At 38.9% G+C, this 27,216-nt stretch overlaps 5 protein-coding genes across 10 annotated transcripts in view; 3 read left to right on the top strand and 2 right to left on the bottom strand.

The window, feature by feature from the left end:
- Nucleotides 1-1,171: 1,171 nt before the first annotated feature.
- On the bottom strand, nucleotides 1,172-3,153 carry tomm6 (translocase of outer mitochondrial membrane 6 homolog (yeast)). Of its 3 annotated transcripts, none has more exons than XM_034870318.1 (3): nucleotides 2,909-3,153; nucleotides 2,381-2,515; nucleotides 1,172-2,178 (listed from the first exon to the last, which is right to left on the bottom strand). In XM_034870318.1, the coding sequence occupies exon 3, from the start codon at nucleotides 1,986-1,988 to the stop codon at nucleotides 1,200-1,202; it is 789 nt and encodes a 262-aa protein (XP_034726209.1). In that variant the 5' UTR covers nucleotides 1,989-2,178; nucleotides 2,381-2,515; nucleotides 2,909-3,153; the 3' UTR covers nucleotides 1,172-1,199. The 3 variants fall into 3 exon arrangements, with proteins under 3 accessions (XP_034726209.1, XP_034726210.1, XP_034726211.1); XM_034870319.1 differs by having other exon boundaries at nucleotides 2,139-2,178; nucleotides 2,909-3,077; XM_034870320.1 differs by lacking the exon at nucleotides 1,172-2,178 and having other exon boundaries at nucleotides 2,378-2,515; nucleotides 2,909-3,082.
- Nucleotides 3,154-3,281: 128 nt separating this feature from the next.
- LOC117943894 (ubiquinol-cytochrome-c reductase complex assembly factor 2) lies at nucleotides 3,282-5,535 on the top strand. Its single transcript, XM_034870324.1, has 4 exons — nucleotides 3,282-3,552; nucleotides 4,715-4,789; nucleotides 5,206-5,272; nucleotides 5,356-5,535. Exons 1-4 carry the CDS (start codon nucleotides 3,415-3,417, stop codon nucleotides 5,460-5,462), a joined length of 387 nt encoding a protein of 128 aa, XP_034726215.1. The 5' UTR covers nucleotides 3,282-3,414; the 3' UTR covers nucleotides 5,463-5,535.
- A 479-nt stretch (nucleotides 5,536-6,014) lies between these two features.
- tspo (translocator protein) lies at nucleotides 6,015-7,990 on the bottom strand. Of its 2 annotated transcripts, none has more exons than XM_034870322.1 (4): nucleotides 7,718-7,990; nucleotides 6,662-6,837; nucleotides 6,432-6,570; nucleotides 6,015-6,304 (listed from the first exon to the last, which is right to left on the bottom strand). In XM_034870322.1, the coding sequence occupies exons 2-4, from the start codon at nucleotides 6,832-6,834 to the stop codon at nucleotides 6,131-6,133; spliced, it is 486 nt and encodes a 161-aa protein (XP_034726213.1). In that variant the 5' UTR covers nucleotides 6,835-6,837; nucleotides 7,718-7,990; the 3' UTR covers nucleotides 6,015-6,130. The 2 variants fall into 2 exon arrangements, with proteins under 2 accessions (XP_034726213.1, XP_034726214.1); XM_034870323.1 differs by having other exon boundaries at nucleotides 7,795-7,931.
- A 2,750-nt stretch (nucleotides 7,991-10,740) lies between these two features.
- frs3 (fibroblast growth factor receptor substrate 3) lies at nucleotides 10,741-23,766 on the top strand. 2 transcript variants are annotated; one of them, XM_034870309.1, is made up of 7 exons: nucleotides 10,741-11,095; nucleotides 12,416-12,541; nucleotides 12,667-12,755; nucleotides 12,987-13,173; nucleotides 14,419-14,580; nucleotides 15,554-15,675; nucleotides 15,755-23,766. In XM_034870309.1, exons 3-7 carry the CDS (start codon nucleotides 12,690-12,692, stop codon nucleotides 17,075-17,077), a joined length of 1,860 nt encoding a protein of 619 aa, XP_034726200.1. In that variant the 5' UTR covers nucleotides 10,741-11,095; nucleotides 12,416-12,541; nucleotides 12,667-12,689; the 3' UTR covers nucleotides 17,078-23,766. The 2 variants fall into 2 exon arrangements, with proteins under 2 accessions (XP_034726200.1, XP_034726201.1); XM_034870310.1 differs by having other exon boundaries at nucleotides 10,741-11,528.
- Nucleotides 23,767-25,532: 1,766 nt separating this feature from the next.
- The window catches only part of slc6a11a (solute carrier family 6 member 11a), a 13,593-nt gene continuing 11,909 nt past the window's right edge, over nucleotides 25,533-27,216 (top strand). The window contains exons 1-3 of one of the 2 annotated variants that reach the window (XM_034870311.1): nucleotides 25,533-25,726; nucleotides 26,031-26,215; nucleotides 26,453-26,587. In XM_034870311.1, the coding sequence (XP_034726202.1) occupies nucleotides 25,719-25,726; nucleotides 26,031-26,215; nucleotides 26,453-26,587 (328 nt within the window). In that variant the 5' untranslated portion in view covers nucleotides 25,533-25,718. The remainder of the gene's footprint in view (nucleotides 25,727-26,030; nucleotides 26,216-26,452; nucleotides 26,588-27,216) is intronic. The other variant, XM_034870312.1, reaches the window with a different exon arrangement.

Raw genomic sequence — 27,216 nt, 5'->3', positions numbered from 1 at the left:
TCAACTTCAATGCACACAACCAATTTGTGTCAGGTGGATTAATATCTTGTTCCCACAGACGCATTGGCCCTGTCAGGGAAAACAAACTTTTTTTTTTTCTTTTTTTTTGCCTCCAAGCCGAGGACAGGTGTGGTGTGTTTTTGGGTTGTCCGTCCGTCCCATTCTTGTGAAAGTGCTATTGCCGGAATGCCTGGAGTGAATTTCTTCAACCTTGACATAAACATCCACTCGAGATGATGAGGATTAGAATTTGGTGTTCAGCGGTCACTGTGACCTCACAAAACATGTTTTTGGCCATAATAATAATACGCTAACTATAACAAAATTTCACTCAAGTCTAATAAGAAAAAAATTAAGTTGACATTTGATATCCAAAAGGTCAACTTCACTGTGACACAATGTCAGATTTTTAAGATGTGTGTGTGTGAAGCATTCACGTTTTAGAATTTGAAATTTCTTTGCAGCACCATCTGTATTTATAGTGTTGTCTACTGCTACATTAGTCTGGACAGACATGGGTATAAACTGCAACTGGCCCGGTTGGCAGAGGCACACAACCCCAAGGACGTCATTCTAGTTCATACGAAATAAACTACAACCTACAAGCAATACTGTATTGTATCGAAAAAATGTGTTAAGCTGTCTTCTTGTTTGTGGAAGTGCATGCTGTTATTGCACGAAGGTTAAAATCATGTTGTAAGACACAAAAAAAAGGTGATTTGACAATGCAAGCATCTGGTATTAAAGGATGTAATTTGTGCGATCCTGTAATTATTGACTTAGTTTGCTGACCTTCATAGGTGTACATTTTATATGCTTAGACAATAGGTGGACTTTTTTTTCAGATTGCTAGAGAATTAAACAAATCAAGTACCAGGCGTGAAATGGCAAACTTTATCACGATTTACCTGAAACTGATGCAAATGTAAATTAAATGTCCTGACCAAAACATTGTCCGTTTTACTTAATTAAAATACGTATTTTCAAAGCAGTTCTGCCCTCCATACATTAAATGAAATGTATTTGATCACTTTCATCATATGTCATATAGTGGGTTGTATGTGCACGTCACTCAGAGGCGGGGTCTAAATACCACTGTACGTTAAGAAATAAAAAAAAACACAGCTGTTTTGACATAGTTTAATGGCGTTATAAAGTAAAAAACCCATATTCTTTAACAGTTTATGTCCATGCTTGCACTACAAACAGACTGAGGGCAGAGTGACTTGGGATTGACAAACTGTAAGATCCTTTAGGACATTTTGCTGCTGAAATCTTTCTTCTAAACGAAGCTTCCAGTTTTCCAGGTTGCACTTCACCGCTTTAAGCACAACAGCTGGGACGCTGAAGGAGTAGAAACAACACCTGTGACCTGCGGTGTCTGCCCGCCATGTGGCTGAAGCTGTAGTCACCATCAGAGGAGTCATGGTCAGACAGTTTTCAAAACTCTTGGTCTGATCAAACCAATAAGTGACAGGGAAACCCAATAAAATACCAAACGCTGTGCACAGGTTCCACTCCTCTGACTTCTCTCCAACATAACGAGGTTTCTCAGCCTCCTTCAGTTCCAGCCCTCTCAGGAGAAGCTGTAAATCATGTGCCATGCTCTTCAGCTCTCCTCTGAGCAGGCCAGCGATGGTGGGCTTCTCCAGTGAGTGGCAGACATCAATAACAGCCACGTTGTTATCATGAATCAGCAGTTCTATATTTGATCTGACTGTAAGTGGATTAATAATAAGAGTGTTTCCATTTAAATCCAGTGTGAGAAGTGACTTAGACACAAGCTGGGAAGACTGCAAAGAGCTCAAATACTGTTGCACCTGATCTGCACCGGCACCGTTGCTATCGTACAATAAAGCCGGTTTCAAGCCCAAATCAAGAGCCAAGACCTGAACTGCCAGATCCAGACTCTGAGGGACGGAAAGAGATTTTCTACCAGCAGAGAGACATTTACGAGCTGCAGCAACAAAGAGCTCCTGAGTGGACATAGCTGCAGAAATCACATCACACACGATTCAAATTTAAACATTAAATGAAAGCTATTTCAAAATCGATGGGACAAAGAACACTGATGAAGCTGATTTGGATCAACAAGATGATCTGTTTTCAAAGTAAAACTAGTCATACAAAAAGTTATGTATTCATGTCCCTTCTGTCTTCTTTGTTGGTCCAAGACACCTAAAAGGAACACAAATCACGTCAATTACAAACTTACCTCTTCAAGCAAATAATTTTTATTATTGATCGGCAGTTCAATTGCAACTTGATTTTCATGATAGATAAAGAAGTTACTTGCTACTATAGCACACATTAGCTTGGCCAATAGTTACGTAACACCCCCCCTCTGGCTCTAATAAACTAGATGATGTCACGAGCTCACCGTCATCCTGGTTCCGGTGGTGTGGTATTTTGACCAGGTTATGTCACGGGCTGAGGAGACATCAGATCAAAATCTGAGAGATTTCTTGCAACCCAAACACCCGCTGCAAACAAGCCCAGGTTGACCAGAAGATTCCTGGAAATGAATGAGACATGCACTGAGCCACAAATGATAGTATATCTCAACAACATTAAACTTCATACAAACAGCGCAAAAAAACATATCTCTAGGTCAGCTGAAAAAAACTGGCTAAATGAACCTCCTATGGGGCAAATATTACCTGCTGGGCAGAAATTGTAATTTACTCGAGAGGGGTGTAGCATGAACCGGAATTTAACGGGGGATGTTGCGGCCACATACCTTGGTTATGGCAAAGTGATTTGACTAGTTCTGAAATCCGAGAGAGACTGGACGAGGCAAGGACAAATCTCCCCGACGGACGTAGTGCGTGCTAGCTAGCGTTAGCTACCCGGCTAACGACCACACCGTTCAAACGCATTACATATTGTGTCATCACCATTATCTCACCTTCTGAAGTCGTTTCTGTCTGTTGCAAATCGACACGCTGTACCGATCCACTCCATCACACCGGAGGAAGGACCCTTTTTACCGTTTGCCCCGCTCATCTTGCTAACGTGCTACGCAACAACGAGGAACAGATAGGGCAATGATGGGAAACTAGAAGGAAGAGTTTAGATGTAACACAAGTACGGAGTGCGATAAAGCTCAGACTTTACGCGTCCTTAACCCAACTCTATTTCAGTACGTCAAAAGCGTTGGGACATGTTGGAGGAAATGAAACTATTTTTGATAACAGCAGCAGGAGTAAAGAACATATAGCAGGTCGAGATGTTGGCTTCACTTACACAGTCTATGCATCAACCCCTGAACGAGTGAATGGAAATTCGACTGACATACTGGACATTGTAGGAGTTAACCAACTCCAGAAGATGGCAGTAGTACTACATTAAGGACGCAAGCGACGGTTAAAAGCAAAACCCAAAGAAGAAGTACATGTAATACGTTGTCCAAATATGTCTGCCACCAGGTACCGTCGGTTCCTAAAGCTGTGTGAGGAATGGCCCCGGGACGAGGCCAAGAAAGCACGGGATTTAGGGACGTTTCTCCGGCAAAGAGTAGCTTCAGCCTTCCGTGAGGGTGAAAACACACAGGTAAGTTACTGTAGCTAGTTTAAGTGACACTGCACAGTTAAGCTAACGTTAAGCGGGTGACAGCCGTGATAACAGCCGTCGACCTTGGTTGCCCTGGAAGTTGATTGACCCTCTTTATGATCAGTATTAAATTGCATCTTTAGAGGGTGATGTAATGTACATCATTATGTATCAGTGTTTTCCTGTATAAATTATCACATCATTTTAATGAGCCGGCTAGAAATGTTAATGTTATGAAATGTTATGTGACCGTCATGTGACCAGTGTTTCATAAGTGGTGGAGTAAGTTACGAGTACAATGTTGAGGTGCTGAAATACTTATGCGTAGAAAGATACTGTACTTTTTACTCCACTACGTTTATCTGAACAATAACAACAATGTTTAGCAAATTATTGCACTTAAATGTACAAGAATGTCCACTCATTGGATTTTTGAAGTTAATACTGATATTGATAAGTTTTAAAACACTGAGTAGGCCTAATGAGTGATATCTTATTTTTTTGTCTTAATTATAAACCCCATCAATAACAAAAATGACACAAAAATACAGAACTGTATTGTACTGCAAGTTTGTGTTATTTGTTGGCCTATTCTGTAATAAATGAAATTGCCGCATAATATTTATGATAGTAGTAATAATAATTCAAATAATTATAATATATAGCATAAATTATTTATCATCGAGGGGGTAATTTACATAATATGCTAAAAGTATTTCTATGTTTTATACTGATGATACTTACAGACAATACTCAGGCCCTCAACATGGAAAGGAGTGTTCTTTAAATTGTTGCATTGTTATTTTTATTTAATTTAAAAAAACTTCGGTCACCACTGATTTTTAAGAGCCTGTGTTTGTTGTCAGTTTTCCAAATGGTCATTTATCTTTTAAATAAAAATTAACTCACCAAGCAGTACACCTACAGAGGTTTGATTAAATCTAACTTTTCATGCAACGAAGTATCTTTTTATTTTCAATTCAGTTATTTATAGAATGTGATTATTTTCAATGTCAATAAATTTGCGTAGTCATTTACAACATGACGATGTTGTCTGTTCTATGCTTTAATAAAATGCCAGTAAAATATCTGAAGTTGTATTATTAAAATGCTATTCCTGTAGCATTTGACATTTTTCCAATCAATACATGTTCCCCACTAGATCTCAGATCCAGAGAAGTGCGACCACATGTATGAAAGTTTGGTCCGCATCAATGACAACTTCTACAGACAACGAGTAAGTAGATTATATATTGACATATCGCGTGTGCTTTGCCTGCCCTATTCATGTAAATGCTGCAGATCAAAGAGAAATCCATCTGTGGACAATGCATTTCCTTTGGTCAGTAACATGAAATGTATCCGCTAAGAACTACCTTCTCAGTTATGTTCAAAGACTGTAAACAAAGCCTTTTGGCAGTTATTTTTTTTGCATTCTATTAGGGATGAGGGTAATACAAGTCTTCATAGTTAGTATAAAGGTCTCATTAGTTTGGTGCTAGAAAAGCACTTTAAATTACTGTTAACATCAAAAATATGTTAAACCATGTATTTACTAAACTATTTAATATGTTTATGTACTGTGTGAAACTCAATGGAATGTATAAAAAAGACTTTACTATATTTAATCCAAAAGTGTTTGTGTATGCTCAGTTTCCTCGCGCAAGAGACACAAGCTTTACTGGAGTTACAGTGGAAGAGTGTAAATTGCTTTTGTCAGGTATGTACCCTCAACGTCACATTCATGGTTATGACTATTTATGAAACACACTTGTATTAAGGTCGACTATTTTCTCTGTACAGGGAATGTACAACAGATGGACGAGGAAAAAAAGGGTTTGTGGAAAACATTAATGGAGAGATTCTCCAAATCACCAGAAGACGTTCCAGAGAAAGCTCCTGAAAAATAACTTTTCAATCTCCTTTATTTTCTCATTGCATGTATATAAATAAAACTATTGTTGTGATCTTTATGGACTGTTACTTTTCTGATCTATTTTATGGGTCTTCACAAATTATATTAACTCTGCGGATGTTAATATCGTCATCTATAGCTTTGAAGGGATAAAAACAACAAAAGGGCAATTTGAAAAGGAATTGTCTCCGCATTTTAATATGCAAGATAACAATCTCCAATCGTATTCATTAGTGATATATTGGATATAAATATTTGAATTGAGCTAAAGCAGTAACTACTCAAATACACATAATTTAAAAATGCTAATAAATGCAGTTTAGACTTGACAAACACCATGAGATTATTTTATTAGTCAATATTGTTATTTCAGTTGCATACAAAAGATGTCACAACATTGCAAGGTGATTCTCATTCACTTCAATATAAAGTACACTGATCAATATTAGATTAAGAGTTGTGTATTTTTGGGTAACAAAACAATGACAGATGGATCACAGGCAGTAAGGCTAAGGTGTGTATTGTGCTGCAGATGACCATCTTTTTTTTTTTACGTTAACATTAGCCAACATAAATGTCTAAAACTAAAAGCTAAGCAGTGACACAGTGCAGCAATTTAAGGACAAGAAACATGAGTTGGAAACAGCACACAAAACTGTCTCCCTACTCTTCTTTCTCTTCACTGTTGTCCCTCCATATGCAGTAGTTGAGAGAGGTGGCGAGGCACAGCCAGGACAGGTAGGGTGCCATCAGCAGCGTGGCAGAGCGGCTAATTGGATACCATGACACCATGGTGGCTGCGACGGCACCCGTGAGAAGAACAATTTCAATGAGTGCCTAAATTGGGCAGAGAAAGGTTGTTAAATGGACGTGTGGGTGTTGGATATTGAGCGGTCGTCCATCATAATCTTCTCATTTGGTCTCCCAGTTAAATAAAATTATTACATTTATGTGTGAAACTTACCAATTTCAGCTTGTGTGCACCAAAGAAGATAGGAGTCCAGGTCCAGTTCAGTGCTAGCTGCAGCCCATAAAGTCCCAATGGAACCAGTGCATCCTCAGTGAAACCTCCCAGCTCTTTCCACACCAGGTAGGAGCCATACCTGCATAACAAAATTTTAAAAAATGATTAAGAATTTAAGATTATTAATGATTAGATTAAGATGATTAAGAGCCTGTCACGATTGTGCTTACCCCATGCCCGTATACAGACAGGTCCACACGACAGGGAATGCTGCATTTGGTGGGCGCCATGATGGTTTCTTCAGGGTTGTGTACCAGGTCTTTACCTGTTTGCGTGTGATGTAACCCCCAACGAGCCCTCCCAGGTGCGGCAGGGCAGTCATCCCAAGCATAGGCAGCCACATGTTCTGCAGGACACATTAGCTCTTTAACCTCTGCTACGGCTGGGTATCAAACCTAACAACTTGACAGAGTCAAGTGATAATCCATTTTCAAGTGATGATACATTTTCTCTGTGGATTCATCACTAAGCAAGACCCTGATTCCCGTACAAGTGTGTGAGCCATTATTAAAAGAAATTTTAATTATACCCAGCAGTTACTGAGACTTTAAGTGACCATAGTTTGAACGTCCAAACTCTTCTGCCTTGTTAGAGTCCTGTTTCAGACCCGTTCACCCACCCTTGTCAGATAAGAATGTCCGTTTTTTATGTCACCACCTGACTCTGGCTGACGGCCCAGAAGGTAAAACATTGTCCCTAGTGTGATCAAACTGCATGGTAAAACGCTTTTGGCTGTTATAATGTATTTGTTGTACAAAATTGTTTTCTCATGCAAAATAGCTAAATGAATCAGTTGCAAGGATATCTCACGTTGCGAATGCCCAACAAACAGCCATATACGGACAACGAGAGGTTGACCTTATTTGGCCGTTTGGAAGTTCAAACAATGGGCATTCAACGTCGACGCGTTTGGTAGCTTTGGACCGTCAGATCAGACAGTTTCACAACCAAATGTAGCAAAAATTACAACTAGCCTACAATTGAATTAATAATAAAATCAAATAAAACGTCAGACTAAGGCTGGGTAACGTTATATCTGCTCTAAACACTCAAACAATAACATCTGCACAATCTGCATCATAAATCCAGAATTCGTCGGGCTGGATGTGAGAGAGGTGTTTTAGGACAGTTGGGTCAACGTTTCAGTAGCGTAAAGAAACAGATAACGTTAAATACATTCTGTCACGTTAGTCACGTTAACGTGAGTTAAGTAACATGTTACTCACCCCTCACTCAATTGTTGTTGTCCGTACAGAATGTAACGCTACAGTATGAGTGTTGTTTAGTAATGCTACACATCGAACGCTACAGTGAAAACCTAAGGCATGCTGCTGTATTGTGATATAAGTTAGTTGAACGGGCAGGGCTGTCTTATCAGTGTGGTAACGACACTCCCCGTGCGTACACACACACGCCAAACATTGACGTCGCAGCTGATTGGTAGGGAGGACTAACTCAATAGAGTTGGTAGTATAGTTTGTATTTCGGTAGTTTTTTTTATTTTCAGTTAACTAGCTAAGTATTTATGTTGTATAACGCCACATCTGTCCACAAAATTCCAAAGGTCAAAACAGTACCGTTCCCTTACTTCCTGCTTGGCCGGTTATTATATTTCCTCGTCGATTACGAAACATTTGTCATTACACAACTGGATACGTGACCAACTGAATAGGCGGCAACAAAGATTAAAAAAACTGTCAAGATAGTTCCCGCTAGTAACGCTCTCGTGGCTAGCTTTTTGTTCCTCTGTGGTTTCAGCCTAGATAGATAAGTAATATAATGGATTTGTGGGACTGTGATCATTTTTAGGATGTTAACCCAGTTGGGATAAGCCCAGTTTAGTCCAGTGTTGTAAAGTGCTCTTAATTTTGTGTATGAGGGGGAGGAGGAGGTTTTCTATCATGATGTTTTTTAAACCTGGGGTGATCACAATGCCCAAATACACCAGCACGGAAGGTAGCCATAAACAACAATTGTTCCTTACAGATGGCGGCACACCCCTGATAAAGGCATTGCCATTGCTTTCCCCTAATTTATCCTGCACCCAGATACACGGGTAAAGGGTTCTATCAGTGATGACATATGGGGTAGTTCTGTTTCCTGGTTTGTTGTCAGTACCATTATGTCATCTGTGTACAATAGTAACTTATGTTCTGTTTTCACTGCTATTTGTTTTAAGAAACTTTTTCATTTTAATAATTTCAATAAATGCTTCGAATTCTGGCTCAGTAACACGTGGCGGAACTGTAAGGTGCATCTTTGAATAATCTCCTTTGGATAGATGTCCTTTTGTGGGGATCAATATATGGAACTTGTTACCCATATAACTCAAACTGAATTATGAATAGGGTTATTTTTCACCAGTCATGTAGTCATTAGTGTCCAAGTTTAGAAAAAAACGCTCTTGTTTGCATTTCTTTAAACCAATCAATTGTCTTTGGTGGCCCTAAGCTCTGGTCACAGAGACGGTGGCTCTGCAAAATGGTCTCGGAAAGGAAGTGTTTTGGTGGAACATTTGCACCCTGCCAAAGAACATGCTACATGCAATATTAAATAAAGGTAACTGTCCACACAACAGTAACGTTGGCTTACCAGTGTATCACCATGCCCGTGTGTATTTTGACCATAGCAAATCTCCACCAATCGGTCCCAAAATGTCCCAGTTAGAGTAAATGCTGTAGACATATTCTTTGTAAATCTTAATAATCATTCCCAGAAAGAGCCAAGCAGACCTGCCTTGTTGCATGGTCCAAATTTCCAGCGTGTAGCTTGCTAGCTCATAGTTTGTTTTTGTTTTCCGAAAAGAGTAAGACATGTCAAAACACATCCTGCAAATGAACTAATATAAAGTGTAAATAAAGTACTGCTTATATAAAGTATTTTATCTGTCTGTATATTTCGGAAAAAATTAAAAACACTTTCAAATCAAAAACTATTAGTCCAAAGTTATTTTTACTTTATACCTGTTTAGTTTACTTTTACTTATTTAGTTACATTTATTTAATGTTGTGAAGTTGCTCCTTCTTAGAATATACACACACACACACAAACACACACACACAAGAAATTACATCAACCCGTAAACCAAATAGCTTGCAATTCTAATGTATGATTTCTTTTCTGCTTATATGAGCAATCCAACCTGCAGGAAGATAACAACCACAACACTGTCACACTGACAAGCCCACCTCCATGGTGGTACACACACACACACACACACACACACACACACACACACACACACACACACACACACACACACACACACACACACACACACACACACACACACACACACACACACACACACACACACACACACACACACTATTATTTTGGCACTTGCTTTCCTCTTCCTGTACCTCCCTCCCTCTCCTCCCCTGTCCTCACCACTGATTGGCTCTTGTCTCCACCCTAATTACCTGATTGGGTTCACCTGGTTACTCCTTATTTAAGACTGCACTCCCTCTCAGTCGTCTTGTTTGCCGTCACATGGGCCAGCAGCTGGGAAGATGAGTTTTAGGCTACTTGGCACTTATTTCTTAATAACATGTCTGATTTTTTTTTTTTAATGACAGCTTTGTTTATCAATGTTATTTATGATGAACATAATATTGACAATTAAATTCTAATTTATTTTTGTTTCTTCCAGATTCTCCAACCCATGTGTCTGTTATGCAACCCATTATCATGTACCACACCCTTTAGTTAAATAAATCTTAGTTGAATGGACTGAACTTCTCTGTGACTCACTCTTGCGTTCTGACCGATGCCCGATGACAATCAACCTCTAAAACTAAACTCCTCCTCCTTAACAAGTAGCAAAAGTGTTCAAACAACAACCGTGCACTTCAAAAAAATCGGATTTATCCCTTATTCCTTCTATGTAACTCAATCCTATTTTTCACCCATTTCCACCACTTTATACAGAAACAGTTTTTCCCCCTGTTATTTCCAGTCTTTATGCTAAACTCACCACTTGGCGGTAGCCTTATCTACAGAGATGAAAGTGGTATTAATCTGCTAAATCCCAGTAGGGAAGCGATTTGGCATTTTCCAACAACTTTTAATTTAAAGTGAACACAGACGTTTGTCAAGTGACTATTGAAGTATTAAAACACAATTTTGAGTGGAGGACTTTTGTCTTCACGGGTGGGGGGGGGGGGGGATAAACTATATATGCATATTGATAGGAGAATTTTCACCACGGATCATGAATAGAGATGCTTTTTCCTCTCCTCTTCAGTTGGATTTTTGCCCCTCCTAGTCCGTCAGCCAGACACACCTTTCCTCTCTGGTCCTCCAGCGTGTCTTACCTTCTTGTCGCTTTTCTCAGCCTCGTTGTCTGGCGGTGAACTCTCACCCCAGCTGCTTGGGAAATGTCATACAGGCAGAGGCCCGTGCTGCAGTAGGGGGCGTAATAGGAGTGGGGGAAAAAAAATAACATTTTTTTTTTTCTGCTCTCACCGCATCTTTTATCCACGTCTCTGCCGTGCATGTGCGACATTCCGCTACCAGCAGCAGCCGCCGCAGATAACTAATCGCAGTCTCAATGCTCATTTCGCATTAGGGCTGATATAAAAAAAAAAATCCGTGCCAGACATGTGAGTAGCAAACCATCGCTGTCGTCCTGACTGCTGTATGTGCTCACGCTATTGAATCCTCACACCAATGAGAACAAACGATCATTGAACCGTGTCGTTGAGCATGTAGTGTCAGTGTCCTGGTTTCACGGTGGCTGAGCTCAAGTCGTTGCACATTGACGGGGCAGATGAAGCCTCGCTGTCTGCTTGTTTTGGGGGGCTCTGCGTCGGCTTGGCTAATTGAGCAAAAGGCAGTGATTTGTATGCTGTAAATAGCCCAGATGGAGGGAAAGCCCATTCAATCACTGGGTTGTATGACATTGTGTGTAATGTAGCCTAGCTCTTTTTTTTTTTTCTTTTTTTTTTTTTTTTTTACTTTGATTTAAGGTATCTCGTCTGTGAATTGGTGGTGTAGAGTCCAGCCTGGCATCTCCAGTCAGATGTGGAGGCCCAGGTTAGAGCACACATAATCCAGCGGTGTTGATCTGAAATTTGTTTTTAGGGTTGTGTAAGTGTGACAAGTTGCAGAAATTACTGGATGATCACTGGTGCAGATGTGAGCACAAGAAACAGGAGATGTTTACTTTCTATAGCTCAATGCACAGATGTGTAAGATTGTTTTTTGTTTTTTTAAATATTTGTTCTGTTCTGTGTTTACTTTTTACTCCTGATCTGAAGATGCAAATGCATAGTTTGGGATTTCCAGTAACTGTAGCCTACTGGAAATTCACTGTACTATTTCTTTAATTTGTATATGATTCTGGCTACATGTGGATGCCATATGTTGTGGGACTAAATACACTGAATATACAGAGTCAGTGTATGAAATCGGTGTACACACATATCATGGTCCTCAACAGGTGATAAAGACATTTTTCCTTTAATTAGTTATGGGGGATATTTCATTATGTTGACAGATGTGGACAAGCTCAAAAACTCCCAATTGTCACTGTAACTTTGTCATTAAAAAGTCATAATATTAAATGTTAATCATGTTTTAAAAATATTCTCAATCTATGGATAATTTGAAGGCTTTTCTGACATTTTGTATTGAGATTGGATAGTAGAGATGTTGTCCCGCATTGCCTGACTTATCTCCACAGCGCTTACTAGTCCACACAACCTTTCATATCGACCCGAGGTCTTGTAGAAAGTTCCCAGAAATTTAGGGCAGAAAAAGGAAGCATGACATGGAACAGCTTCAAGCCACCGTGATGCCCTGACTCCACCTATATTTCGGATAAAATAACCAACATTTAAATTTGATATTTGCTCGCAAGGGGAACACATAAATTGACACAAATGTTCTATGTCTAAACCTGAATGTTGTTGTTGTTTCAGGGGGGAGAACATGATGTTTCTCTTGAAGATGTCAGTCCAACAAACTAAATGGCTTGTGACGACGATGCCCAGTCGAAGATCCTGGGATTGATACGTGAATCCCTTTACACCGATGGCCTGGACTGAGTAAGAAGTTTGTGTCTGGCTGATCCCTGAAGTTGGATGTTCAGTGTTGTGTTGTCTGAGTTATATAACTGTCATTGAATTGAGGATATTGTATCAGTGGGTGATGATGTTCCCTTCCATGATAGGTTTCAGCTGGCCTGCTGAAGCTATGGGGAGCTGTTGGAGCTGTCTGTACAGAGACCCCGTCCGAGACAACCATCTTACTAAATTTAAGGTGAATATTCCCACATTTACTTCAAATTCCAGTTCAAATTCAAATTCATTAGATGTTTTGAATTGAGATGTGTGGGATGTAAATCACCTGTATAACACCACTAGCCTACTTATACAGTTTGTTTATGTGACATTTATCTGTAATAAATTAATGTATTTTACAGTTTAGGCTGTTGTAATAATCAGCATTTACAATTCCTAACTCAGGTTATATTTCTTCTCTCTGTCCTAGGTCACCAATGTGGACGATGAAGGCAACGAGCTGGGCTCTGGGATCATGGAGCTCACCCAGACCGAGCTCATTCTTCACACACGCAAGAGAGACGCCATCCGGTGGCCGTACCTGTGCCTGCGCCGCTACGGCTACGACTCCAACCTCTTTTCTTTTGAGAGCGGTCGTCGCTGTCAGACCGGGCAGGGTGAGAAACAGTTTTTCTTTTTCAGTATTGCACCTCTAGAGTCATAATGATATTTACAATTCTAACCATTTGTGGTGCGTACTGGGCTTTTTTTCATTGAAGATACAGAACATGTCATAGTTTGAAAATCACAGGTGTGAATATTAAGTTGAATGTTGGCTCAGACTTATTTAGCTGCTTCAGTTTCAGGGACCTCGTAATGTGCATGCTGGATAACTGTCGTGTCTTATTGGGACACTTTAATAGAATGGAGCACTTATTAATGTTATTAGTAACACTTATGGTTTTTGTAGTCCAAACAACCGCTGTGAAAAAGGCTTATGTGGTTTTCAGACTACACAATATCTGTCTGGTAATGGCCAGATCCGACTGGAGTGTCTGGAACAAAATGAGCTCTTGATGCAACAGGTGTTTGTTTTATCCCATGTAGTCTTTGATAGTGAAACACAATAGCTGGGATGCCTGACAACATCTTGACAAAAAGCATGTCTGAATCTTTTCACTGAAAGTGAATCGGGTGTGAATGATGAAAAGCTACAAAAATGGTGGGATACCCCAAACCAGTTGCAGTGTCGGAAAGGCGCGGAGGGGTATTTCCAAGGCTATTGGACTATCCGATAAGCAGTTCTAATCTAATATACTGGCTCTTCAAACAGGGAGGCAAAAGACAAATGATGATTCATTTTACTTAAGTGAACTTCAAACCGTTTGACAATACCATGCTCGGTTCAAGAGCATGCAAACTGTGCACCCACACACTCCACGAAGCATTGGTTCCAGGTTCACTTTCTTTTATAAAACTAGTCTGTCATGTCTCTTGCCAAGTCACACAGCACAACCCTATGACTCTTTTCATCTTCTGATCTGACACTGATCTCAAATGACATACATCCTGATTTCAACATATGTTTAACATATAGCTTGTGTTCACCCATGTAGGGTTACTGGACAGGAGGCATCCCATGTATGCTTGTTAAAACCTTGTAACATTACCAGGACGAGATGTTAAGATGTTAAATTGTGTAACAACAGGAACCTTTTTTCAGCGGTAAAAGGACAAAATATAGCTTTTTAAACATAAAACGACAGTTGAAATGGGAGATGTCTATTTATTAATATGGTGTGTTATCAGCACTATTTCTATTTCTATAACTATGATATAACAACTATCCTTCAGCCGTGGATTCTCTGTCTTTTTCATTGTTACTGGTGACTAACGTTGTTTTATTTTTCCCGTTTGATTAGGAATCTTTGCATTCAAGTGTTCCCGGGCAGAAGAGATCTTCAATCTGCTTCAGGAGCTGATGCAATGTAACAGCATCAACGTGGTGGAAGAGTCAATGATGATGAGTCGCAGTGGTCACACACCAGAGATGGAAATGTCTCGCACACCCCAGACACCCAACAGTGAGTCTCACTGCCACACACGCACACACTCTCAGAAACACACATTCTACACTTGCAGAATCTCAATCTCTCTTTGATAAATAAAAGAATAACTCAATGAGTCTCAGTTGTCCTTACTTGAATATAAAAGATTATTACAACACACATCTGGCCAGAGAAGCTCTTTTCAATACTTATGTGTCTAATGTAAAGATATGACTAGTCCCTCATGGAGAATTTTAAACTTTCAAGGATCCAAATGACATTGCGTTCTTAAGCAATTTTTTGGCATAAGAGACTAAATAGTCTTGTGATTTAACTTGCTTTGTTGTACCTTGACATATCAACCTCATATCATCTTTCTAAAGAGTTCTTGTGTCTCTCAAGCAGAATGTTACAGCCGTCTGTGTCATTGTTAGAGCCGAGTTTGATAGCTGGCTCGTGTCCATGTTGGCAGGCTGCACTTTATTCTGAGATCTGCTGTTGACCTACTGGATCACTTTTGTTGCCTTGGATGATGGCACTGTTTGCAGTACTACTCCAGGTCTTAAAAAAGGTTTCTTTGGTGTTAATACTTTTACGAGATGATTAGTCTCAAAAGCCATTGACAAGAAGTCCCTCAAGTTCTGAGTTTAGCCCTAACAAAGTAAAATGTTTAAATTGTTTTTTGTTGTTTTTTTGACTTGGCCATAACCACAATGAGCACATGTACTATTACAGAGTCTCCTGAGTCTGAGAAGTTAGGGTTTGGCTATGTTTATAAAACTAAAAACTTTAAAAGCATGCTTCCTAAAATTACAATAAATCAAGTAATCTAAACACGAGAACAAAAGAACTGGGGTGTATACAAAGTATATTTACTATAATTTATCTATGCCAATTTTAAAGCTTCATACTATTCATAAACGTTTCTCTGAGTTCTCTGGACATGTTTGTCAAACTCCTTGCATTTTTTTGTCTGTGTCTTTATATTTTCACATAAATGTGTTTGCAGCTCCAGCATTCCCTGTCCAGTCTTTTCCCAATGGGTACCCTGGTTATCCAATCAGAGGTGATTCCTCTCAACCCTCTCTTGCTGATGATCAAGGACATAGCCTCATGGGTTTGGAAGACCAGGTAAGACCTATTCTTGCTCCTCAATTAGCTGTATTTGTGCTAGTTCACAATGTGACCCTGTTTTTAATTTCCTCAATAGACCCACACCTATGTAAATACTGTTAGTATGGAGGGGGATCTCTCTCTGCGTCACTGTGTGCACTCCCTGCCTGAGGTGCGGCCCAGCTCTTTCCCTGAAACAACACGGGGAGCCATGGGTGTCGGGGGCCAAGGAAATCCGCAGTCCAACTTGCGGTGCTGTCCCTTGGAGGAGCATAACGATCCTCAGGTGTTCTTAAAGCCGTCCTCACAGGAGGTCAAATTCATGCTGGGCCCCACACCGGCACAACGCCATCTGCTGGAGAGAGAGAGGGAAAGAGAGAGGGACAGGCATGGGCACAATACTCACAACCTTCAGCCAGTAGAGGGTGCAACAGGCTCAGAGACGGAGGGAGACGAGCCCTCCTTGCACCTGTGCAACTCTCACTCCTATCACCATTTCCATCACCACACGCACCGGCATCCAGGCCACGAGCACCCGGACAGCTGCCAGAGTGGTGAACTCACCTATGAGAACATCAATGGGCTAAGAAGCGGGCGTAAGCAGCGGCTGAGCCCCAGCAGTGTGTCACAGTCTGTGGGTTCAAGCAGCAGCAGCAGCACTGGGGACAGTCACACCCACTCCCTCATGCACCCACACGCCCTCGGCCCGTCGTCTCTACCCCTGCAGGGCTACGCCTGCGAGAGGGGCATGGGTGGAGGTCATCGTCGGACAGCTCTGCTTAACTACGAGAACCTGCCCTCTCTGCCGCCGGTGTGGGAGTACAGAGCCCTGCAGCGGGATGACGAACAGGATGAGGAAGATGATGAGCAGGATGAGGAGGAATATGAGGAAGAAGAGGAAGACTTTGATGAGTATGAGTTCTCAGAAGGCCCTGGGACACCCAATGGGTACCACCAGGATGGTCGGGGCATCCACAGAGATGCCTTGCAGAACTATGTCAACACAGAGCAGGTCCAGCCGCCCCGGCTCCGACACGCCTGCCCTCCTCATCCACGTCCGTGTCAGCCAGACCGAGGGGGGCGAATATTTAGCTTTGATTTCCGCAGACGATCAAGGTCAGGGGTTGGAGGCTGTGAGCACGGCCACATGCCTCCATCGCGGCAGCTGAATTACATCCAGGTGGACCTAGAGGGAGAACCTCCCTGCCAAGCCATCAGCAGCGGGGGTGCCCAGACCCAGCCACAGCACCAGCGCCTACCACCCAAAAAATGTGGCCCACAGGCATCCCGGCGCAGTGAATGCTACGCAGTTATTGATCTAAAGAAGACCGCTGCCATGTCCAACCTTCAGAAAGCTCTGCCCAGAGATGATGGGACTTCCAGAAAGACTCGCCACAACAGCACAGACCTGCCTCTGTAAACGGTGTTCAAACTGAAGAGGAACAATGAAGACAGATGAAGGCTTATCCTTATCTGAGCACACTGGACCCTTCACTGTCATCCATCCATTCAACTGTCGGGCTGACTAATACAGTACAGGTACCTACTTAGAAACTTACTGAAACCTTTTTCAGAAAGAAAGAATTTGCCATCTTATTCTGTGTTATTTATTAGATATGTGGTGTGAAGCTCTCTCAAGAAATTGTCAGTTTTTGCCGCCAATACTGTTTTGCTGGATATATGGATATTTATATATAAGCATAAAATCATATATATATATATATAGATATATATGACTTTATGCTTAGCTATATAGAGCAGAGACCTCTGTATTCAGTGGAATCAGTCATTGCCATACGGTATTAGAAAATTTAATTCATAAACCCATCTTCACTTAGACATTTTTTTTTATAGTTTCTATCATTTAGTTAATCTACATCTATGTGGTTTTTTTTTTTTTTTTTTTTTTAAACTTAAATGCTATGAGAGTCAAAATTAGAGCCTTGTTACAGAAGAAGTAGAGTAGATGTTGGCATACAGGAAGGTTAATGGTTCCTCCGAGACACTGGCCAATATTCATACCTCACCATAAGCATCTTAGTGTAATATTGTGGCTAGTAGAATAGATCATTATGTGTTCCTATATGCCTATAGAGCATTTTGCACACAATCCTATGGAATTGTATTTTATCATACTTTATGGAATTGTTCGTTAGTCCAAGAAAAATGGAATTAAATGAACAGAAAATATGGTGATATCTGCAGAACTATATTAAACTGGATGATGGTAAAAGTAGCACACATGGATTAAACGAGCTTTGGCTCCCTCCTATTCACATGCAGCAAATAAAAAAGTAGCATATCATCTCGATCACACCTCCTACACATTGTCCCAGACCTGCAGGAGGTCCATGCGGTTTACGCTTGTCACGTTGCACTTTTGACTTTTTGGGCCACTGAAATGCTCTTTGTCACTACTCCCACTCCACTGGAGCCACAGCTTTGACTGTGTCCTTTTTACCAAAAGCAGGGGGCCAAATATTTGATTGAGATTTTTAGTGAGCATCGTAGATAGGATTTACTTAAATGTTTTGATGGAGACATCAACAACCTCAAATAGTGGCATTAAGCTATAACCTCACATTGAAAGTGCTGAATCTTTAATTTGTCAGTTATCCGGTGTGAATGGTCTGTTTTTAAAGGGGTCACAAAGTAAAGATTTCTGTGAGGCTATTTATCAACCCTAGTCAGATATTTATTTATATATTTATTCTTTTATTTTTAATTGTAATTGTTTTTTGTTTTCCATGTGATGACCAGCTTTTTGTAATCCAGTTGGTAATATGGAGACAAATGTTTCACATCAAATTATAACTGGACTCTGGTGTATTACTGTTATAACTGTGCTTAATTATATGTAAGAAAAAAAAGAAAGACTGTATTTATATTTTAAGTGCCAAGACTTATTTGCAAACACTATGATGAATAAAATCAAACGTGCCATCAGGATTTGTAGAAAACGAATATGACATAAGGCATTAGGTGATAATGGTTGGTAAACCAAAAAAATAAGGTAATTAACTTTTAAAGGATAAATTAAAACGACAAAAACTGCACATTCCACCTCATCCACATCGACAGCCATTTTGTAGTGAGACATAAGAAAGGTCTTGTAGTCTGATAATCACAGCCAGGGTGGTTTTATGCTGCTACATGTAAATACTAAGGTACTTGTCAAAATGAAAACATATGTGTTTGAACCTATGCGATGTCAGATCTTTTACCATATTGTTAATTGCTCTAGAAGTACTATTATTTTGTTCTTCTGAAAATATTTCTGAGCAGTAGAAATATATAATGTAAGAGAATGTTTCATTTGGCCAATATTTGATTTCATCCATCGTTTTTTCGACAAACTGTCTGTCTGGTAGGAGAGGTAACGGAAGCACAGGCTTGTGGATGTTATCATCTTTTTTTTTTTAAGCTCTCATATCAAGGTAATATTTTCAGCTGATGGCCAAATGTTTTAAATTTACAGATTGTGGCATTTAGTGCTAGTTTTTATTTTTTAACAGAGCATTCAATGTGGAGATCAATGGAGGACGCAAATACAAATTCTCAACTTCTGCTAAGGAGGTTTTTTTTGGCTTCTGTGGGACATGAGATGCAAATGAATGATGATTTCTTAAAAAAAAAAAAAAACGCTTCAATTTTGTGATGGTTGATCCTTTTGGGTGCTATATAGATATTTATTTTACATTACATATATTTTGTTACATATTTTATTTAGAATTATATAAAACTGTGAAACACTGTCAGAGGAAACCGTCAAGTTCCCAAACTTGCAAAAATCTATAACTATAAGTTTGTTATTTTTAAGGTATGATATATTTTCATTTTATGATTTTACATTTGTTTTTCATGAAGCCAAAACTGTTTAGTCAATAAAATGTCAGAAAGTGCGCACCAGTTTCCTACAGCCCGTGGGGCCCATGCCGTTTTGTCTAAACTTCAAAGATATTACATTTCCAGTTTTGCTTTAAAAAGTTACTTTTGCAAGCAACCATTTATCAGAATGTAGATGAATCAATGGTCCCAGACTCAAATAATCAATTTAGAATGTGTTATTTTTAAATATGTAATAAAAAGGTATTTGCAAATTTTATTCAGATTTGTAGGACAGCACCTAATGATTATTGTTTGGTCTATAGAAGGCCCCTCCCAATTTTCCTAAATTCAAGGCGATGTCTTCAAATTGTTTTGTTTTGTTTTGTCTAACCAGCAATCCCAAACGCCAAAGTGTTCCATTTACACTGATGTAAAACATAGAAAGTAAAAAAAGCGTTGCAAATGCAAATGAGTTACTCCATAAGTAAATGAATAATTTCAGTGCTACTGGTTTAATGGTAACAATAATCTAAAAGTTTTAGTTTCCCAACACAGAAGCTTTAAACAACTCCAAAATCAAAAGTTAATAGTTTGTATTTTTGTTTGATCGTCATACTTTAAATATGACATTTAAAAAGAGAAAGTCTCTTGTATAACAAAAAGGCCAACTTTTAGCAGACATTTTTGACTGTATTTGAATATATTGTCATGATACAATGGAAGGATGTTTACATTTTTGCAATAATAGGTGAATTATTGTTTTGTCTATGTAAATCAGACTGTGTGAAGTGTGAAATTTAAATAGTAGTCTATAGAGCTGTGCGCTTAATGTATTTAATCGCCTGTTCTGTGAATCAGCAGTCTTATTTTTAATTCAGGTACAACGTTTACTTTTCAATCGTCATAGTACAATTTCAGCTATGAAAGTACAAAATAAATATGCCTGTTTTCTTGATTGTCAGACACTGTGTTTTCTAAAACTCACATAAAAGGTGCCATATAGTGGGTGACCATTGCCAGTACTTAAATTACATTTTTTTTATTTTAATTTTCAAACCTGGGGTGATGTTTCATACAGGAATCAGAAAGAGTTTCATCTAATTTCTCAAAATATAGTACAAAAACCATGTTGAAATGTTATCAATCTTTGTTATAACGCAGTAACCTCATAACCACCAATAGCATTTAACAGTGATTATGGCATCATTACCACATACTCTTGTGTTTACTGATTAATAATAAAAATAAATAGATGTAATTGTTTTTCAAAAATGCTCATGTGATCTCATTGCACTTCAGTTAAAATAAGGGTCCCTCTCATACCATAAATCATTGTGATTGGCTCGGAAGGATGCTGTCTCAAACACTCACCTTCAGTGTTTGTACTCAAGGCATAATACACACAGGGGTATGTCAAATTAATAAGCACTGCTAATGGGTATGATTGGTTCTGCAGGGCAAGGAGCAACACAAGGACATATCCTGTCATTAAGTTCCCCAAACTGAATTTATTGAACGGTTAACAAAAGGGCTTGCTCTGTGTTTACTGTACAAACATTAGATGGCGATAGATAACGCCATTTTAGTCCATTTAAAGACATTTCTCACAGTGCCTTTCATAATCAAGCTGGAGAAACATTTTCATTGCGGTTTATAAGGGTGACCTGAAAAAATATAAAAAATAAAACGCTGCCTATTGAAAGATTTAAGACTGACCAAGTTGAAATGGGCTTTAGTCAAAGTGGTTTCATACTTCAAGTTGTGTTTGAAAAAACTTGCCAACTGCTGATTTTTGTACACCATACTGTATTTTGAAGTTATGTCTGTTTAAAGGAATGTTTTGAAATTTTGGGAGGCAATCATATCTGCTCTCTTGCTGAGTTGGATAAGAAGATTGATTAAGTGAGCTTGGGAGGAGAGGGGGATGGCACATGATTAATTTTAATATGAGAGTGGTATCAATCATCTCATTGAATCTTGGCAAGAAAGCAAATATCCAAACTTAGCGTCAAGAATTTTCATCTATTTCTTTAAAAATGATGACTTAATCAATTTCAATGTCAACGGGTTGTTGACGTTAAAATTGAATAAGTCATACTTTTTTAAGATTATATGGTCCATGATCATGCTTTAGAGGCAGTGAGAATAGCAAAACTCAGAGTGAATGAAAAGGTGTTCAATCCTGAACACTATGTTCTGTGACATATACTGTGACAGTGTGTTTGTCAGTATAATGGCATGTGGCTACGGTGCACTCCATGATTCCTCATCAGCTGCCATTTCTTCTCATAGTGCTGAAGAATGTGAAAATAAAAAATTCCGTTGAGAGATTTCATTTTTTTACATACTTTTCTAATTTCCTAAACTACTCAAAATGTTTAACGTAAGTCAGTTTACAAGAATATAGTAAGGACAGAAAGAAAGGCCAACAACACGGTTTGTGCCATAGTGTTTTTTTTCATCATCATCATCATCATCGTCATCATCCTCATTATCATTGATTCTGTATCATCTTTACAAAATACAGAACATCATAAATGACATATTATAAAACCTTGACTTCCTTTTTATGCTATGAGATGGATTTCTGTCCAAATACTGAAGGTATCAGATAACTGTAATATCTCTTTATTATTATTATTATGTTTTTTTTTATTATCTGGTTTGTTTTTGTCTGGTTTGAGAATGTGATCACTACCAGAGATGTACATGTACGAGTCTGAGCTTTACATTTTTGTGTATTTGCACACAGGTTGCTTTGGCCTAACTTTGGGATTGTTGTAATCAATTTGCGAATCGATTGAGTGCCAAATATGCTCTAGCGTGACAAAATCTGGGACCCACGAGAAACTGCAGGTACTTTCTCTGACTCATCGAGTGAGACTTGAGTGACTTGCTGCTGTTGTAGACTCTACTTGCGATACAAATGCACAGCTGAAGGTTTGACCATGCTAAATATTTTACTGAAAGGGGAAAATGTTTTTATGTTTTTGTCTTAATTTGACAAAAGTTTCTTCAAATATTTGTTGTATGTTTCTGTGTTTCCCTCCATGGCTTTTGAATGAGTATGCAGTGATGGTCTTATGCTGCCATTAGAGGTGATTATAATAAGCTAATTTACGTTATTTGTCAAAAAGGAACATTTAGATCATTTTCATTCTTGAATCATTCCAGAATCCTTCCACACACAGATGTATGTTATCTGACCTCTTCATCCCATCCTGTCCCAAAACAAAGTGAGCCTGACATTTGGTGAATTTTACCCTGAATTCGATCAATTATAGTGTGAATTTGTCCAAAACTGTAAAGTAAATGTAATTCTAATATTAAAATGAAGCTATGAAAATATCTTATTATGCGCTAAACAGTGTCTATTTTCTTCTTTAAGTCAAACCTTTAATGTCTCAAAGAATCAATAAATGTATTTGAGTAAAACAAAACAGTTTCCCTCCAGGATCATGTGCCTCTTCAGTTCATAACATGTACAATTTTTAACATTGCATTTACAAGATATTTTTTAAGGTATTCCTAGAATATTTTTATAAAATATACCAGAACAGGCTGCTCAACAATCAAAACAGTACGAGACTTTAAAAAATATATATCTTTTTTTAAGAATAAAAGAAGATAAAACAGATAATGTGAACACCGAACCTTTTTGAGCTGATCAAACCTAATCACTTTTGGAGGCGAAATGCTTTGTTGGCTCTGGTCTATTTATTATCTTCTGAAGAAACATTGAAGACAGACGTGAAACGGGCCTGTTTAAATGTGTTTAGTACAACACTCAAGCTGTGTGAGTAACCATTCATCCTCCAGTCCAGCAGCTGAGAATAACTGCACTATGTGAGGGATGTCTTTACCCTGAGGACAGAAATAACTGTGTGAACACCATTCAAAGTAGATTGCCTTTTTGTTCAGAATATGTACAGCTGTCTGTAGCTCAACAGAATATATTACTTAATATCCAAGTGGACATAATCATGATACCCATTTTTACTCAAACCAGAAACTAAATCAAGATTTTACTCAACAATGTTTTGCAGCTAAAGTTTAATTCCTTTGAGCATGTAATTAGTATTTGCCAGTGTGTTAACAATTTTAATAATTTGATGTACAGAGAGCATGGTCCATGTTAGCTCTAGAGATTTACAGCGAACTGTAAATATATGCCTTAAATAGTAGCTGTCTTGTCTTGTGTTTGTATCTGTCTTGTTTTATGGTCATTGATTTATTGTATCAAAAGAGGAGCCTCACAAATAAAGCAGAGCTTTTATTGTTTCTATTGTTTCCACTCTACTTTGCATCACTAATGTTAAGTCTGCAGGGTTCTATCTTAACTAAAGCGCTGAATAATTAATTTTGTTCTAACAGAACACAGGTAGAAAGACTATGCCCGCACGTGACGACGTGAAACTTCCGCTACAGCTTGACATTTGAGCGATGGATTTCTCTCACCCAAAAAGTGCCTGAAATATGGTCATCGGAAATCTCAAGTTCAGTTCATCCGCTTCATTGGTGTATGCATATTTCATTCACATGTTATTTATAACACTGAGATAAGATAAACTTTGTTGATGCCACGGTAATTTAAGGGTCCCAGTAGCAGGAGCCTGATCTTTTATAAAGTACAGCAGTTAATAACTGAAATATAAAAAGCTAAAAAGTTTTTTCTGAATAGTGGGATCAGAGATCCTAAAAATATAAAGTAATGATGAATGAAAAAAGTTGAAGATGTACTGTACATGTTAGAGCTATGCTTACATGTAACTAAGCAATAAGATCCAATACAGTATGAATATGTACAGAATAAGATTAGGGCCACGTGAACTTTTTTTTGACCTCGTTCTCTGATATCTTACTCTTTTTTTTGATGAATTCTAAATAATGGCAACAAAACTGGCGGCACCTTCACATGATAGAAGCCTTTAGGGATTGCAACCCCCCCCCCCCCCCCCCCCCCCCCCCCCCCCCCCCCCCCCCCCCTCCACGCACTCTTAATTAACAGTCTTAATTAGCTTTGTATCAACGCCTTTGGCAATGGCTTGTGTGTAATAGATGTTAATTATTATAAAAACGTTACGCACTAAAGCTTAAAGTCAGAATTCTGTGATATTATCCAGGTAAGGTCTCATCAGCATGCCCTTTCTCTGTGATGCAATCTTGTGTTCCCCTAAGAGGACAAAGGCATAAACAACATTGGAAGTTTAACATCACTCCCCACTTTAACTTTATACAAACCGTTTAAAAAAAGCAGTTGTGTAGCAGGTTGATTGAGACTTTCACACTGATACACGAGGCTCATAAGATACATGAATGTTCTCAGTTAGTGTGATAAATAATGCTAATGACAGTTTACTGATGGATAGCTAACATTATTAATTTAAGAGGGAAACTGCCAACAGTTATAGCATGATCAGACTGTTGTCTCCAACTAAATCTCAGCTATAGATCAAACAGTTGGTCATTATTAATAGGTTGTTTGATTACAGATGACATTCAGCCTAACAATAGTGATTTAATCAGGTATGTATTTCCACACAAGCAGTATGCGGCCACGGTGTTGGGTCAATGATCCACTGACAAGGGGGAAGACTGAGGGGACAGGACAGCGATCAACCTTAATTCATAAGGTATTGTGAAAACTTAGGTCACAAAATAAACATCCATTAACATTTGTCTAAATCATGATCCTAACATGTCAAATTGCTTTGACTTTAATGGGATTGTCTGTTTACTAGGCCTAGCCCCCAAAAGGGGGCGCGGCTTTGACGTTTAGTGAAATACCCGTATATGCCGGCCTACCGTCAGAATCCTGACTTTTAACTCTGAACTCAAATACATTTTTCACATGTGGCCCTAATCCTCTCCGTTGGTATTTGAATGAATTATGCCCCAAAGCTACAAATTCCAAATTGGCAGATAACTGCAGGCTGTGTGCAGCCTCTGACACAACAGAGGCAGCTCAGCTGATTTGGCTACTGGAGGAACTGTGCTAATCTCAATGAGTCGAACTGCCACTGCCTCAGTGGAAAAATACTGAACAGCAGGAAAGTGGAACACTTTTTAAAGTGAGATGGCATGGTGTGTACACGTCATAGAGGAGCGAAAATAAAACAGGTTTCTCACTCTAGGTCTCCTCATGTTACAGAGATCCTGTGTTGAACCCAGCTGAGAGGAATACTGATCAGTTTGCTGTTGCTGTAAGCTCTCATGAGGGAGGGAGCTTTCTGATGGAGGGGTAAGTACCTCACTGTGTTTTTGTTTTACACTGGGCTGCTAAATGCATCACTTTAATTCTTAAATGTTCTCCAATAAGTTCAATTTTCTGACAAACACTTGCTGGTGAAAACTTTCCATTCCTGATAATCCTTCAAGCTTAAATTCTTTCAAATAAACAGAGCTTATAAGCATTGCCAAACAATCAGCTGAGTAGTTTTGTCTCACAGTTCTTGGTGTATAAATGTGAAGGACGCAAAAGGACATTTCAATTCTGACTTCTTTCTGTTTGTAACTAATCTGCTACTGTTCCTTAACATGTCAAGAGACTTCCTTAAAAGAAACAGCCTTGACATGCCCAGTCAGGATAACGGTCTGGTGAAGAAGACTCAGCTGTTGGATCGAGGCCAGTGGGCAAACAAGGTGGAATTTCTTCTGGCAGTAGCTGGAACCCTGGTTGGCCTGGGAAACCTCTGGAGGTTCCCCTATTTATGCTACAAAAATGGGGGAGGTAAGCAGGATTCCTGCACTTAATCAAAGTATAATGTCAATACATGTAGAATAAACACTGTGATGTTTGCATGCTAAAGACAAAAACTATATTTTTGATTGTGTTTACAGCCCTTTTCACTATATTTCAAATACTCTACCTAAAAACACGAATAATGTGATATGGCTCTTTATTAGATTTACAGAGGAGACAATATTTTGATATGTTGTTATGTTTGATATGTCATGTTTCTCTCAGGTGCATTTCTGGTTCCGTACGTCTTGTTTCTACTCTCTTGTGGTATCCCGATGTTTCTTTTGGAGACTGCCATGGGACAGTTCACATCTCAAGGATGTATCACTTGCTGGAGGCACTTCTGCCCCTTGTTTGAAGGTCAGTGTGTTACACTGATTTGCATCACTAGTGCACCAGTAGCACCTAGTGTTTAGAGATACCCCTTTGTTCTTACAAAATGACATATGTGTATTATACATAAAAAATAAATTATAAAAGCTAAACTTTTCCTTCCCTTTTTCCCCAGTGTGTACATGTAAATGCTGAACCACATGTGCAATACATAACATCTGATGTAATTTACAGATGGATATATCTTAACTTTAAAGATACATAAAAGTAGTTATTAATTTAGCTAATTTAAAACATTTGTGACAAACATACATATGTAAACATGTATGAGTATGATAATTTATTTCTTTTTCACTATGAAATTTATAATTTTCTAAAAGCTTGGAATAAAGAACCCACATTTCATAATTTGAAGGTAAAACATAGCAGTGTAAATGGAGCCTGAGTGTCTTCAGGAGAGACATATGTACTAAACTGATTCAACAGAAGAAATACAGTTTATTTTGGCAGTTCTGCCGGCCTGCAGAGTGAGAAGAAGAAGTTTACGATCCATTCCATTCTCTGAACAGGGCATGGTCCAACAAATTTGGGAATTGATTGGTCACAATACCAACCAACATACCCAGAGAGACTAGACCAACTAAAATGACAATACT

The sequence above is a fragment of the Etheostoma cragini genome, chromosome 4 (genome assembly GCF_013103735.1).
Source record: "Etheostoma cragini isolate CJK2018 chromosome 4, CSU_Ecrag_1.0, whole genome shotgun sequence".
Taxonomy (NCBI): domain Eukaryota; kingdom Metazoa; phylum Chordata; class Actinopteri; order Perciformes; family Percidae; genus Etheostoma; species Etheostoma cragini.
This window is presented reverse-complemented; position numbering and strand designations above follow the sequence as displayed.

Coding starts and splice junctions, on each gene's coding strand:
- tomm6 (XM_034870318.1), bottom strand. CDS start 1,988: ATGTCCACTCAGGAGCTCTTTGTTGCTGCAGCTCGTAAATGTCTCTCT.
- LOC117943894 (XM_034870324.1), top strand. CDS start 3,415: ATGTCTGCCACCAGGTACCGTCGGTTCCTAAAGCTGTGTGAGGAATGG. Junction 4,790..5,205: donor ACAACTTCTACAGACAACGA/GTAAGTAGATTA, acceptor GTGTATGCTCAG/TTTCCTCGCGCAAGAGACAC. Junction 5,273..5,355: donor GTGTAAATTGCTTTTGTCAG/GTATGTACCCTC, acceptor TTCTCTGTACAG/GGAATGTACAACAGATGGAC.
- tspo (XM_034870322.1), bottom strand. CDS start 6,834: ATGTGGCTGCCTATGCTTGGGATGACTGCCCTGCCGCACCTGGGAGGG. Junction 6,571..6,661: donor TGTCTGTATACGGGCATGGG/GTAAGCACAATC, acceptor TTTGTTATGCAG/GTATGGCTCCTACCTGGTGT. Junction 6,305..6,431: donor GTGCACACAAGCTGAAATTG/GTAAGTTTCACA, acceptor TGCCCAATTTAG/GCACTCATTGAAATTGTTCT.
- frs3 (XM_034870309.1), top strand. CDS start 12,690: ATGGGGAGCTGTTGGAGCTGTCTGTACAGAGACCCCGTCCGAGACAAC. Junction 12,756..12,986: donor ACCATCTTACTAAATTTAAG/GTGAATATTCCC, acceptor TCTCTGTCCTAG/GTCACCAATGTGGACGATGA. Junction 13,174..14,418: donor TCGCTGTCAGACCGGGCAGG/GTGAGAAACAGT, acceptor CCGTTTGATTAG/GAATCTTTGCATTCAAGTGT.